Source organism: Aotus nancymaae, unplaced genomic scaffold, assembly GCF_030222135.1.
Source record: "Aotus nancymaae isolate 86718 unplaced genomic scaffold, 86718_ANA_hifiasm-v0.15.2.pri h1tg000011l, whole genome shotgun sequence".
In the NCBI taxonomy this organism is placed as follows: domain Eukaryota; kingdom Metazoa; phylum Chordata; class Mammalia; order Primates; family Aotidae; genus Aotus; species Aotus nancymaae.
This window is the reverse complement of record NW_026988422.1, coordinates 51013714-51029395: the sequence shown is the minus strand read 5'-3', so window position 1 is coordinate 51029395 and position 15682 is coordinate 51013714. Positions and strand designations below refer to the sequence as shown.

Here is a 15682-nt window from a genome sequence, read left to right as displayed (position 1 = left end):
ATCACTTGAGGCCAGGAGTTCGAGGCTGTAGTGCACTATGACCATGATGCTGCACTCCAGTCTGGGCAGTAGAGCGAGACTGTGCCTCTAAAAATAAAAAGACCTACTAATATGCCATCTCATGCCTTGAAATCTCATCTGAATTCCTCCAACCCTTAAAAGCTGTATTATGGCATTTATCACATTCTATATACTCTATATTATCAAATATATTAAATATTATGGTTATTTGCATACATTTTTGTTATCTCCCTAATGAAGTATAATGTCAGGTACTCTGCCCTATTCATGTTTGTAAATAGTAGCATGATGTACTTTGTACCCAAGCACAGAGTAGATGCTTAACAAATATTTCCTGAATGTGGATAAGGGGATTCTTTGCATACTCTTCCATTTGACCTCTATTAACCAACCTTACATTCTTCAACTGTAAATATATAATGAAAATATCACATGTCAGTATCAAATATTTGTTTACTATTTTGCCTTTATTTACCATCCCTTAACATTTTGTTTACTAGTAAGCCAATTTTTGTAGTTTAGTTTCCTGAGCACATTTTACAGTATATTTAACATCCTCCTGTTACCACCATTTGAAAAGGGCCCCTAATTTTTTATTAAAGGAGCCATTGTGGATAGAGTGTATTTTACTTACTGTATTTTCTTTTTCTTTTTTTTTTTTTTTAAGACGGAGTTTCGCTCTTGTTACCCAGGCTGGAGTGCAATGGCGTGATCTCTACCCACTGCAACCTCTGCCTCCTGGGTTCAGGCAATTCTCCTGCCTTAGCCTCCTGAGTAGCTGACTTATTGTATTTTCTATGGTCAGCACAGATTTTTTTTCCTCCATTTCTCACTTCCTTTCTAACATGGTTAAAAAATTTCAAGGTGTGGCTGGGCTCAGTGGCTAATGCCTGTAATCCCAGCACTTTGGGAGGCCGAGGCAGGTGGGTCACAAGGTCAAGAGATTGAGACCATCCTAGCCAACATGGTGAAACCCCATCTCTACTAAAAAAAAAAATACAAAAATTAGCTGAGTGTGGTGGTGCATGCCTGTAGTCCAGCTATTTGGGAAGCTGAGGTAGGAGAATCACTTGAACCTGGGAGGCGGAGGTTGCAGTGAGCTGAGATCGTGCCACTGCACTCCAGCCTGGCAACAGAGAGAGACTCCCTCTCAAAAAAAAAATTTCAAGGTGCTCATCTGCAATTTTTTTGGTTCATTACTTATTTTTTTTCTCCATTTCAAAGAACTGTAGGTGTTTAAAGTTGGCTTTTATGGCATCTAAAATAAATTTTTTTTCTAAGTCATTAATATCCTTCCTCTAAATTTGCTTACTGTTCTCCAGCTATGACTGGAAACACCAGACCAATTTCAGGTTCTCCTACCTTCTCATTTTCACAACTCTATAGATCACAATGCTATGATCACATTTTTTCCCAAATGTTGTAATAAGATACAGAGTTATAATATACCATATTTTAAATCTCCTTGGTAGGCCATCTTAACTATTACTTTTATCCAGGCTATTTCTTTTATCCAGGCAGAACCCTATCAGAATGGCATGACATTCCTCTTTTTTAATAATGAGGCCAATACAATACATTTTTAAATAATGATCAAGGAATTTTTTTTATTCATTAAGTTTCAGTATCATTACAGAAAATGTTATGGTACAGAGTTGTTTAACATTATTTTGTCTTTGCTCTTGATTTCCACATGAATGCTGGTAACACTAATATCTGTACAAGATCAGTCTTTGATTTTATTTTTTTGTTCTGTACAATTTTAAATGTATTGGTTAAAAAGGCTGTCAGCACTTAAGGAAGCATTTTTCTTCAGTTTGTTTGTTCAAATAAAAGGTATCCAGTTACTGCCCAAGAGTACTGTGCCATGAGGCTATTGGGGTGAGAAACCTCCCTGGATGTTCTGCAGGGGATGGTTCTTGAGGCAAGGCAGAGCCTCCACCCAGTCAGTCTTCTTTTGGCACTGTGCACATAAACACGAGATACATGAGAAAGAACAAGCAAAAGCTCTCTGTAAAGCAGTTATGAAGCATACTAAGAAGGGAAATTCAAGTGTTGCCTACGCTAGTATAAATAAGCAGACAGCCTTGATTTAAGAGCATAAGTAGTTGTATTTTAAAGATGAGAAAAACACAAGTTCTGCAGGCACCTACCGCTGTCTACTAAAAGCTATCGCTATCAGACCTAGCATTGAACACACAAAGCAATTTGCAAGAAAGGAAAAATTTGCCTTGATATAATCAGAATAGAATTGTCTGTTAAGATTTATTTTTAGGTGTTTTTTTCTTTAAAAGATATTTAAATTCATTTGAAATATAATTCCAGATGTTGACTATACAGATCAACTTTTATCCAAATCAGGAAAACTAGCTGTGCCGTTGCATATTACAGGATACAGTCAATGATATGTGGACATGCATCAAAGCTTTCTCCTGCTGGTGACCATCATAGCCGTCCAATGACCATGACATCGACCACCTCGCCTTTGTGGAGCTCCACGTACTGTTCTGTCTTTGGAGGTAGCATCAACAATCCATTGGCACTGCGCATGCTCATCAGACGGCTGCTCATTTGATTACCTAGAAAGAAATACTCTTACTACAGCAGCACAAGCATCATGGCGTATACATTTGGGGCCTTGTAGACCTTTTCAAAATGAAAACGGACAGAAATGCAGGTCTTCAAGAGGAGAAGAGATGATCAGACTTTCCAGTACCCTTTTCAGGTGGCCATGCTATTATATCCTACCACCTGCTCATTCAAACTTTAAAAATAAACGTTAGAAATTCTTGCTCGAAAGAGTAAAACCAGGATTTTATAGCATTATGCAAAATGCCACAGAATTTCTCAATTCAGGCTGAAATGTCTGAAAAGGGTGGCTTTAAAAAACCTATTAAAATAATAATGACAATAACAGTAGCAGCTACCATTTCTTTACTAACTGCCAAAGTATTAGGCAGTTTACTTAAGCACCTTATTTGATTCTCACGAAACTCAAAGAAGTCTTAGGTTAACTTGCCTAGGATCCTGCTAACTAGGTTGGTGGCCAATCTGAATGCAGGTCTCTCTGATGGCATGAACTTGGTCACTGTTAGTTGATGTTTTCACTTGGTAGGATCTTTGTTTAAGAGTACTCCAATTCTTCTGGAGTCACATCAAAAGTTAGGCAAAATATGACTAGAAAAGTTGGGAATAACAGTTTAAGTCTAGTAGAGGTAACTATAGAACTCTGAATTACCAATATTGATTTTTCTGCCCTTCAAATTTACCAGTAACTAGGGTATAGTAGAGGCTACAGAGAATCATATTATAAATTAGGCTTTCACCTCACATTTCAGGATGGTATAGCTAGAATCTCCTCCTTTTCCTACAAAGTTATACTCAGAACTTATGGGTTGAAGAAACATATCAACTCTTCTGTAATTCTAGATTTATTACAGGATATTAGTCAATGGTATGTGGACATTCTAAATGTTTATCTAGAAAATATGGCTCAATAAAATTAGTAAACTTCTAATAATTATTTTTTAACTTTTGTCATACTGTTTAGGAATAATTTAACTCATCTATCTTTTCAAAAAGGAAAATGTATAATAATTATAAAATCAGTTATAACCAAGGAAGATTATATATAAACTTGTGTTTTAACAGGATAGGTGCCTAGGAATATTTGTAGATATGAATGACTAACCTGTACTCTGTGCCCAAGGCAGTGGTTCTTGGTGATGCCAAGTTAGTATACACCGATGGTATTCTGGACGAGGATCCAGTTTTACATCACATGATAACTACAGAATAAAAAAACAACAACAACAAACTTGGTCACCTGATCATCTCAGAAAACTACAAGATGGTAGGGGTTCTGCAAAGAATACAGTGGACATGGAGACTATCTTTGGTATTATGTTGTTGCTATCACTGCCACTTTATGTTCTTTTCCTTTTAAATAAAATTTAAAAATGTATTTTTTCTTTTGACACAAGGTCTCAGTCCGTCACCCAGGCTGGAGTGCAGTCGCACGATCATGGCTCACTGTAGCCTTGATCTCCTGGGATCAAGTGATCCTCCTGCCTTGGCCTCCTGAGTAGCTGGGACCACATGCATGTGCCACCACACCTAGCTAATTTTAATTTTTTTGCAGAGATGGCATCTTGCTATGTTTCTCAGGCTGGTTTTGAACTCCTGGGCTCAAGCAATCCTCCAGCCTTGACCTCCCAGAGTGCTGGGATTATAGGCATCAGCCACAATGCTCAGCCACCTTATATTCTTAATACAGGAAGTCCAGGGGTTGGGTTGCTCTGGTGAAAAGATAAAAGAAGGCTAAGAAGCTGGTGTTCAGCTTCTGTTTGTCTGGAAAAGGCTTTATTTCTTCCTCATTCTTGAAGGATAGCTTTGCTGCATGTGGTATTTTTGGTTGGCAATTTTTTTTTCTTTCAGTACTTTAAATATATCATTCCCTTCTTACCTGACCTGTAAGGTTTCTGCAGAGAAATCTGCTGTTAGTCTAATGTAGACTTCCTTATATGTAACTTGATGCTTTTGTTTTGCTGTTATTTTAATTCTTTGTCTTTAACTTTTGACAAATTAGGAAGGATCTTTTGAGTTGGATATATTTGGAGACCTCTGAATTTCCTGGATCTGGATGTCTTTATCTCTCCACAGATTTAGGACATTTCAGCTATATTTTGTTAAATAAGTTTTCTATCCTTTTTCCCTTCTCTTCTTCTGGACTCTGATGATAAAAATATTTGTTGATTTAATGATGTCCCATAAATCTTACAGGCTTTCTTCATTCTTTTTCATTGTTATTTCTTTTTTCCCCCTTCTGAGTGGGCAATATATATATATATATATACATATTTGAGATGGAGTTTTGCTCTTGTTGCCCAGGCTAGAGTGCAGTGGCACAATCTCAGCTCACTGCAACTTCCGCCTCCCAGCCTCAAGCTATTCTCCTGCCTCAGCCTCCCGATAGCTGGGATTACAGGCATGTGCCACCATGCCCAGCTAATTTTGTATTTTTAATAGAGATAGGATTTCTCCATGTTGGTCAGGCTGGTCTCGAACTCCCAACCTCAGGTGATTCACCTGCCTCAGCCTCCCAAAGTGCTGGGATTACAGGCATGAGGCACCACACCTGGCGCTGAGTGGGTAATTTCAAATGACCTGTCTTCAAGTTCAGAAAGTCTTCTGCTTGACAAAGTCTGATGTTGAAGCTCTCTATTATATTTTTTATTTCATTCATTGAATTTAATAGCTGTACTTTTTATGATTCCTATCTCTGTTGAATTTCTGATTTAAATCATGAATTGTTTTCCTGATTCTGTTGAATTGTCTATATATATATTTTCTTATATCTCATTGAATTTCCTTCAGATAATTATTTTGCATTTCTTTTCCAGCACATCATTGATTTTCTTTTCATTTGGGTCTGTTACTAGAGACCCATTATATTCCTTTGGTGGTGTCATATTTGCTTGCTTTATTGTGTTTCTTGTGAGCCTGCATTAATTTGTGCACTTGGTGGAACTATTCTTTCTTCCAATCTTTCTGGTTTCCACAGAGAAAGACTTTCATTTGCAATTGGGTTTTAGTCTGCTAGTTGGGAAGCGTGTGGTGACTTTTTCAATAGGTATAGTGAGCCTCCTGAGTAACAGGGATTACAGGAGGGTGCCACTGTGCCTAACAAGGATGATGTATAGTTTCCATGCAGCATCTTCAGGTGCATTCAGGGTGAGCAGTAACTCTGGGTGCCTCAGTTACTTAGTCCATAGAAGTTTGTGGAAGTAGTGGTGGTGGTGGCATAGGTTGCTAATATTCAGTGTCAAGGGCTTTTAGTGTCTTCCTCATTCTTATTTTCTCCACAATGGGAAGACATAGCCTAGGGGAATCCCTCTTGGTATCAAATCTGACATGGCCTACAAGAAGGCCTACTGCAGCACTGGGTTCCCTGGTACAGGTGTTTAGAGTGGATGTGGGGCCAGGGTCCTAGGTTCAGGGTCTTGCGAACCTGTTGTGGCACCTGGATCTTGGGGTGCTTGTTTCTCTGTGGTAGGGTTGGGTGTGGGTTGTCCATAGAGCCAAGGTACCCCTTAGCAGCTGGGGTTCAGGTAGCTGAGTTGTAGCTATGATCCTGCCCCAGAGGGGCAGGGCACAGCTCTAGCGTGACTCCAGAGAAGAAGGCATGCCCTTGACATTTGGGCATGGGGAGCAGGCTATAGTTGCCATCCAGGAACCTGAGCCAATAGGGCTTAGTGGCAACCTAGGTCCCAGGGGATGAGGCATCGTGTAGTAGTGACTCTAGACCCTGTGCTGGTGGGGCTTGGCAGAATCCCAGACTTTGTGCATCTAGGTGCAGCAGCAGTAAGTAACCCAGACTGATGGCGCACAGCTGTCATTTGGGCCTAGGGTGGGGGCAGTAAACAGCATAGCTATGACTGCACTTCCTAGGAAGAGGTGTTTCTCAGCTGCTCAGACACTAGGGGGCTAGTCTAGCTTCAGGAAAGGAGAATATGAAGTTGTTTGGCCTATATGATGGGGTGTCTTAGCTCAGCTACTGCTCTGTTTCCCTGGGTTGTAGGTACTACATTGGCATAGCTCTGGATGTTCAGCTGCTCAGTTCAGCCAGGGCACCAGTTTCCTAGGGGGTGATGTGCTGCTTCAGCTCAGGCCTTGGGGACATGACTGTTCTGGGTGGCTCTGGCACCTTTTCTCTGGGATAAAGGGTGCTGCTTTAGCTTAGGTTCTAGAGCACATGATTACTTTGGGCAGCAAAAGCACCATTTCCTGAGATGATGGGTGCTGCTTCAACTTAGGCTAGTGCATGACTGAACTTAGGGAGGCATGACTGCTCTAAGCAGCCAAGATACTGTTTTCCTAGGAGGCAGTATATGGCTTCAGCTCTGACTGAGGGGGATGGGGAAGGAGTAGGTGGAGTAGCTTTACCTCTATTTGGCTCTACTGGGAAAGTTGTAACAGCTGCTTGCATTTCAGCATGTGGATGTCAGGATGCAGTGTTGGGGTAAGATTGGGGATGAAGGAGTGCTGTGGCTACTCACTCCCAGAGCAAGACACACTCCAGCCATAGTTCCAGTTCCAACATGGTATAGTTCAGTAGCTGCACAGGCCACAGAGGTTGGAGCACAGTGTTGGCTCCTTTTCTGGGGAGAGCATAGCTTTGTGGTCTCCAGGTAGTTCCTTCAGCTGGGCTTCATGCTTATGAGGACTGCAGGGTACCACACTGGGAGGTCTGTAGGTATCTAAAGTGTTGATGGGGGTTGCTGGGATCCTCTGCTTAACTCCTTGCCATAGGAGGTTCTTCTTGGTTCCCCGCTGATCTGATCTGCCTGGGGGGTGTGATGGTGGAGGCCTGGTGTTTCCTTCTGTTCTCTATGTGACCATGCTGGGTTTCTGTGCTCATTATGGTTTCTGTTACTCCATGGATAGACTCTGCTGCTCTTCTTCAGTTATTTTCATTAAAATGTGGTTATTTATTCATTGTTCTGGCTGTGTTTGTGAGGGAGATGGGCACAAGGGACTTATAGTTGGTTATCTTCTAGAACACACTTTCCTCCTTTTCCGTCTCTTAATCACTGCCTAACATAAGTTGTTAATACTAATGGGAGTTACTCCAGGTATGTTTCTAGTGAAAAAAGTTGAGAACAAGGGTGGTACAGAATGCTTTGATGGGATATTAAGGAAATACATGATAGGATGTCCTTGTGTGGAAACACGGGGTCAATAATTCTATTTGATGAATTGCTAAGATTGTGTTCCTTTCTTTTTTTGTTTTGTTTTGTTTTTATCAGATGCTTTGGAAGTGTTTCTTATTGTGTACTGAAAATAGCAAGAATTTCACCTCCAACCATAAGTAACCAAGGATATAAGGGAAATGTTTGTTCTAAACTGATGTTCTTCTGACTGCTTTGATACAAACGGATGATATTTTCTTTTTGTTAATTTTTTTTTAGAGGCAGGGTCTTGCTATGTTGCCCAGGCTGGTCTCAAACACTTGGCCTCATGCAATCCTCCCATCTGAGCCTCCTGAGTAGCAGGGATTACAGGAGTGTGCCACTGTGCCTAGCAAGGATGACATTTTTTGCACTGAGACATAGAACGGCCACATTAGAGTCCAACAGTATGATTTACCAACTGCAGCATTTAACACCGACTCCCACTTCCTGAAAGCAGCAAGCATTGGTAAAGGCAATGACTATGGCATCTATTTTGAAGCACAGTAATAAGTGGTGGGTGTAAGCTGCATCTTTTATGGTCAGAACGTAGAGAAAAGATTTGTCATATTTCAAGGAAGTATATAGGTTTATGCTTTAAAGTGTCAGTTGTGTCAGTAATGATGTGGGGGTGATTTGGGGAGCTAAGAAACAAAAGAAACACATAGCCAAGCATACTAATGACCCATACTGGCAGTTCCAGTGACACTGCTGTGGGAGAAAGGCATTTGACTGATTTTTTTTGTATGACTTTTTAATATCCTTTGCTGACAGGAAATGGGCAGCATCAGGAACAACATATCAAGCATGAGTCTGATTACAGACTACCATCTCATCTTTGTGGTCAGAATAGACGGCTGCCACAGTGTCTGTTTTAAAGAAGAGATGGTGAAAGTTAAAATGAGAAATAAATGAAAGGATTCAAAAGAGATCTGCAAAGTCTAAGGGAAGCCTTCTTTCTCTCTCTCTCCTATAATAATGTGGATTTTTATTTCCTTAGTTTAGTAAATATAAAGATAGTAAATTCAGTATTACTGGTTTGACTGTCTAAATCTAAGCTTTATGACTTTGACTTCTTACTTGATCAGAATACTTTTTTTTCTCCTGCCTCAGCCTTCTAAGTAGCTGGGATTACAGGTGTATGCCACCACGCCCGGCTAATTTTTGTATTTTTAGTAGGGTTGGGGTTTCACCATGTTGGTCAGGCACGTCTTGAACTCCTGACCTCTTGATCCACCCACCTTGGCCTCCCAAAGTGCTGGGATTACAGGCGTGAGCCACAGTGCCCGGCTCAGAATACTTATTAGTCATAGATGGTTTTTATTTCTTTTTCTACTTAATTTCCAATTTGATTACCATTCTGTTTATTGAAAGAATAAATTTTTCATGAAATTTTAAGAAAAGGAGATTGTTTCATATCCTAGTCCACAAGTTCTTAGTATATAAAAAGTCAATGTTAAGACTATTGAAAGCCTAGATTTTCTTAATGTTTTCATTCTCAGAGCAATATTTTATTAATATTTTATCTTTTTATTTTGAGACAAAGTTTTGCTCATTTCCCAGGCTGGAGTGTAATGGCACTATCTCAGCTCACTGCAACCTCTGCCTCCTGGGTTCAAACAATTCAGCTGTCTCAGCCTTCCGAATAGTTGGGATTACAGGTGCCCACCACCATGCCCAGCTAATTTTTTCTATTTTTAGTAGAGATGGGGTTTCACCATGTTGGTCAGGTTGGTCTTCAACTCCTGACCTCCTCAGGTGATCTACCTGCCTCAGCCTCCCAAAGTGCTGGGATTATAGGTAAGACCCACTGCACCCAGCCTAATACTGTATCTTTTATGATTTTTGTTCTTCCTATCAACTAATCATTGCATTCTGCCATATTTGATTTTATTTTGGAACTCTTGGAAAGTAATGGTTTGGTATTGTAGTTTATATTGCTAAGAACATTATTCATTAGTCACATAGAAAGTGTATAACATAATTAATTGAGTAGTAGTAAATCACATTGAAGTTAGTGTTGACCGAGAAGGAGACCTAATTTCCAAGAGACTTTTACCGTAGTATAATATTTCTCAGCCTTAGCAATCCTCTTCTAAATAATATGGTTACCTTTCCCTGCTGAATCATCAGAGTCTCTCTCTAGTCCTTTGTCTTCTGAATTTTTAAAAGTTTATCATTGAAGTCACATAAAAAGTGAGCAGGTTAATTGTTGTCCCTATGAGTTTGCATGGGAAAAAGGGAGTTTTCCGTTGTTCTAGACAGGTCTAGTGTTAGGGTAGTGCCAGATAAATCCTATTGACTGTTTTATCCTTAGGTATCACTCAAGTTTTTAAGCCGTACTTGCTGGATTCGTATATGGATTTCTATCTGGAGAAAATTATTCACTTTAGGTTGGGCACGGTGGCTCACGCCTGTAATTCCAGCACTTTGGGAGGCCGAGGTGGGCGGATCACCTGAGGTCAGAGTTCAAGACCAGCCTGGCCAACATGATGAAACCCCGTCTCTACTTAAAAAATACAAAAAATAAGTTGGGCGTGGTGGTGGGTGCCTGTAATCCCAGCTAATCAGGAGGTCAGGGCAGGAGAATTGCTTGAATCCAGGAGGTGGAGGTTGCAGTGAGTAGAGATCGCACCGCTGCACTCTAGCCTGGGCAATAAGAGCAAAACTCCATCTCTAAATAAATAAATAAATACATTACAAAATAAAATTATTCACTTTAGACGTCCTGAAAGAGAATAAAAGGGACCCTTTCCTCTATATTTTCTAGTACACAGGGGAGAATATAATCACATTTTTCATCAAAACTATCATAAAACTCTAGACATTTATTTTGGGCAGTTAGGAAATCATATCCCTAACTGTTATCAGGCTTCAATTTTGGTTTCTGGTCATTAGAAAACATTACCCTTGCTTTGATGATGGTTGGCCGAGGATCCAAGATGCCCTGCATCTTTCTCAGTGCAGGCACAACAAAGAGATTGCAGGTGACCACAGCTGATACAGGATTCCCTGAAAGTCAACCAAGCAGTTATTTATAATACAGTGTATAACAATTTGCCAAATAATTATGTTTGTCTATATCTTCTGGTATTAGAATGTGACAGAAGTGAGTAGGCACTATTTTCCCTCTTCTGAATCACCTTGAATCCAACCAGAACAGAGGTATATATAGTCAACTAAATGCCACAGGGGGTGTAAACATTTGGGTCTTTCAGTAAAATGGAGAATTCTGATGCCCAGGAGCTGTTTAACACCATTTGTTTCTGCCTTCCTCAGAGCCAGTTGAAAGCCATTACTAATCTTGTCTTAAAGCCATTTAAAAGTTTTATATATCTACTTGCTATTTTTTTAAGCATTTAAAAATTATAATATTACAAGCTTGGTATCAAAAATGAAAAAAATATAAATAAGCATAAGGAAACTTATTATAAACTTCTCTGCCTAGGTATTTCTTTAAATTAAAAAAAAGTAAAGCCAAATGATTTAAAATTTGTCTTAAGAACTTGGAGATGAATACTGTTATGGATTGACTTAATATAATAAAGCTGTAACTCCAATATGATTGACTATATTTGGAGATAGGGCCTTTATGGAGGTAATTAAGGTAAATGAGGTCATAAGGGTGTGGCCACAGTCCAATAGGACTGGTGTCCTTATAAAAAGAGAAAGAGACACCAGGAGTTTTCACTAAAACGTTGCTGTCTACAAGCCAGGAAGAGAGGCCTCACTAGAAGCCAACCTTGCTGGTATCTTGATTTTGGAATTTCATCCTCCAAACTGTGAGAAAATAAGTTTCTGTTGTTTAAGCTACCCAGTCTGTGGTATTCTGTCATGGCAGTCTGAACAGACTAATACAAATACCAAATTCTTTTAAAGTTATGAGAAGAATTTGTCCCACTATATCTTTCCAAGAAGAAATCTAGGTGTGTCATACACTTCAAAAGAGGAAGGGTGGGCTGTGAAGAAACAAGCAACCACTGGGCTGTATATAACAGATTTGATTTCTTGTGTGGCATTGTTATCTAACCAAGCTGTGTGATCTTGGCAAGTTGCAGAGTTTTTTGATTCTATTTTTTTTTTTTTTTTGAGATGGAATTTCGCTCTTGTTACCCAGGCTGGAGTGTAATGGCGCGATCTCGGCTCACCGCAAGCTCTGCCTCCTGGGTTCAGGCAATTCTCCTGCCTCAGTAGCTGAGTAGCTGGGATTACAGGCACGTGCCACCATGCCCAGCTAATTTTTTGTATTTTTAGTAGAGACGGGGTTTCACCTTGTTGACCAGGATGGTCTCAATCTCTTGACCTCGTGATCCACCGGCCTTGGCCTCTCAAAGTGCTGGGATTACAGGCTTGAGCCACTGCGCCCGGCCCGATTCTAACTTTACTCATCTATGTAATGAAAGGTTGGACTACTTGAGTCTCAAGATCTTTTCTGGTTCTAAAATTCCAATTGTTTTCATACTTTTATACAGTTCTATGTAAGTATGAATGTGTATATCCTGGAGTGGGGGATGGGATACTAGATTTTTAGGTTTCCTTGGCATGGCTAAATACTGCTTATTGCATCGTCAAGTTAAAAGGCAATGGTCAGTTTAGCCTATTATTAGCTTGAATCATATATATGATTCTCTAACCTACAAAAGCAGTTAAGAATAGATTTTTAAGGTCCAAAAAGTGACAAGTGATACTAATAATTTCAATGGAAAAATCAATTACTTTCCCTTGCCTCAAAATACAAGCAGATAGAATTTTTTTTCCTGGAAAAGCAAAACAAAAAACCCAAACAAACAAATAAAAAAGCCATTGTTCATCAATGATTATACTCTTTATAATACTACTACTTTATAAAATTATTGTATAAAAAATGAATTGCTCTAATTATTTTAGAAGCAGGGTTTTGCTATGTATGAAAAAGGACTGGAAGGATTGATACCAAAAACTTGTGATAGTTGTTATCTATCTGTGTGTTGGGAGATTATGGTTAACATTTTTTTTATGCTTATCTTTATTTTCTAATTTTTAAAATAGTGAGCATGTGTCACTTGAGCAGTGTTAAAATGTCAAAAAAAAAAAAGCAAGTAAATACATAAAACTTTGATTTAAAACTTGTCAAGATTAGGGATGGCTTTAAATGCATGGCCTGCAGGAAAGCAGAAATATACTTTTGAAATTGAAAATCCTTGTAAGGCTGGGCACAGTGGCTCATGCCTGTAATCCCAAAACTTTGGGAGGCCAAAGTGGGTGGATCGCTTGAGCTCAGAAGTTGAGACCAGCATGGGCAACATGATGAAACCCTGTCTCTACAGAAAATACAAAAATTAGCCAGGGGTGGTAGCAAGAGCCTGTAGACCCAGCTACCTGGGAGGCTGAGGTGGGAGAATGGCTTGAGCCTATGAGGCAGAGGTTGCAGTGAGCTGAGATTGTGCTACTGCACTCCAGCCTGGGTGACAGAGCTAGACTTTGTCTTAAAAAAAAGAAAATCCTTGTAAACTGAACCTCTGCACATTCTACAATCTGAACATGTGAGTTTCTGCTGCCCTCTGTTGGTTCACTCAGGTTGAGCAGCTAAGATTTCAAATTAAAAGTATGAATTTGAAAATAGGTTTTAATTTTATAACATCTTTGGCATAATGGTGAAACAGGTTCCCACAATAATATTCTTTGTTATACTATCACTGGTGGTCTGAAGTTTAAATCATATCTTCTGTAGACAAAAGAGTCTCTTCCAGGCAAAATGAAGCCAGGAAAAGGAGCACATTTCTTTATATAATGGCGATCAGAGCATCCAAGGAATTATGAAAGGTCCTAAGGAGTTTCATGTCACAGATACAATCTGAGGACTATTTTACTTAAATGTCCTCTCTCTTAAAATTGTCTATATGATAGCAATAGAATCTGTTTTATGCTTATATAGGGGCTTAAAATGTTTTTAAAGTTTAACATTTTTCTGCCTGCTTCCCTTTCTTTGCGTCTCCCTTTTGAGATTTACTTGACATAAAAAGCAAATAAATAACCTAAAGCCATGAAATTTGTAAATCTCAAAGAAATAAGTAGGTTCTTTTCTCTTTTTTTGAGACGGAGTTTCGCTCTTTTTGCCTAGGCTGGAGTACAATGTCGCGATCTTGGCTCACTGCAACTTCCGTCTCCTAGGTTCAAGGGATTCTCCTGCCTTAGCCTCCCCAGTAGCTGGGATTACAGGCATGCCCCACCACACTTGGCTAATTTTGTGATTTTAGTAGAGATGGGGTTTCATCGTGTTTGGCCAGGCTGGTCTCGAACTCCAAACCTCAGGTGATCCGCCCACCTCGGCCTCCCAAAGTGCTGGGATTACAGGCATGAGTCACTGTGCCTGGACATAAGTAGGTTATTTTCTAATGGAATCTGTGCCAAAAAATAGAGAACTGAATAGAATGATCAGAGGATAATTTTAAAAGTTAAAAAAATAACAAATAGATGCACAAAACTTTTAAACTCTTAAAATTTATCAAGATTCATCATGATTTTAAATGTATAACCCCAAATGACTAAAAATTTGAATTTAAAAATCCTCATGAACTCAACCACTTTGCTTTTTCTATAATCTGAACATGTGAGTTTCTGCTCATGTTGGGGCAAGGGTGGGAATGGGGAAGTTGTAGACTGATGATGAGTGGATTTGGCTGAGAAGCACTAGTTTTAGTAGCCTGGCCTTTCCTCTTCGCTCTCCCCTCAACCACCCCAAATCTGGCAGGGACCAGAGGCACCTTTGTATTTTTTGATTTGGTATTTGCATGGGTGACTCAAGGCCCTTTGGCCTCTAGAGCACAAAACTTCCGGTTATGAGAGATATTAGGCTGCTAACTTCGACCAATTTTTTATAAGGAAAAAGCAGGTGCCCCAGAAAGATCTAGTGACAGCTAACACTTGATTATCATCTTAGGATTTGGAATGTGCTTTGATATATAGTATCTAATCTGACTTTCGCACCAACCCTATGAAGTAGATATTAGTCTTATTTTATAGGTGAAGAAACCTCCTCAGAGAGGTTAAGTGATTGGTCATTTAGAAAAGCTGAAACTAGAGCCCAGGTCTTTCAGATTTCAAACCAAGCGATCTAATAGGGTACTGGTCACATGAGAAGTTAAAAAAATTTTGGCTATTTTTCCAGAAAAAGCAAAGGAAACAGTCTGTTATTCTTACCAGGTAGTGCAAAGATTATTTTTCTTACACCATCAATATCCAGAGTTGCAAAGGTTGTTGGCAAGCTAGAAAAAAAAAAAAAGTCACTTGTTAGTGATTGCTAAGCATTATGATGAATACATTAAGTACTCTAGTTTTTTTGTAATCTATACACTTATGTAAAAAACACCTTTCTGTTGACTCGCCTTTACATCTTTATTCTCTGCAGTATTTCAGACATTTAAATAGGTTTGTTTTTAGCATTTTCTGTTTTCAAGTAACCACACTTTCTGGCTTAAAGAAAATCAGCCTGCTTTTTTTAATTCTTGTCAGTGCCATAGAAATGGACTCCAAATCTTGGAGTTTCCAAGTTTTCCCACCCCTCTAGTTAATAATGTTTACACTACTTTTGCTGGCGATTTACAACAATCATTCTTAAAAGCAGAAGACTAACATAATATGTCTATTAGATAGTTGCCTTTGTTCAAGATGAGTATTTCTTAACTTTTTTCTTTCAATCCTGCTCCTTCTGTATTAGCCTTTAAAAACTATCCTTAGCATAGACATAAACACTTCTTATCAGGACATTATTTTTGAAATATTAAATATGACTAGAACAAAATAGTAATTTTTAAATATTCTCAAATTATACTTCCTCAAGATTTTGACATGAACTCTTATGGGAGGTGGGGTGGGAGGAGTGAGTGGCATAGAGTGGGCAGTTGAGAATAGTGTTTTTTTTTTCCTATTAATTACCCTTTATATAGAATTTT

The 15682-nt window shown here is 39.1% G+C and overlaps 1 protein-coding gene across 21 annotated transcripts in view; it reads right to left on the bottom strand.

The window, feature by feature from the left end:
- Positions 1-1600: 1600 nt before the first annotated feature.
- Positions 1601-15682, bottom strand: part of GPHN (gephyrin) — a 689448-nt gene continuing 675366 nt past the window's right edge. For all 21 annotated transcript variants that reach the window (XM_064374964.1, XM_064374972.1, XM_012438040.2 and 18 more), the window contains 4 exons: positions 14931-14995; positions 10660-10763; positions 3713-3809; positions 1601-2600 (listed from right to left, as the gene is read on the bottom strand). In XM_064374964.1, coding sequence (XP_064231034.1) covers positions 2467-2600; positions 3713-3809; positions 10660-10763; positions 14931-14995 — 400 coding nt within the window. In that variant the 3' untranslated portion in view covers positions 1601-2466. The remainder of the gene's footprint in view (positions 2601-3712; positions 3810-10659; positions 10764-14930; positions 14996-15682) is intronic.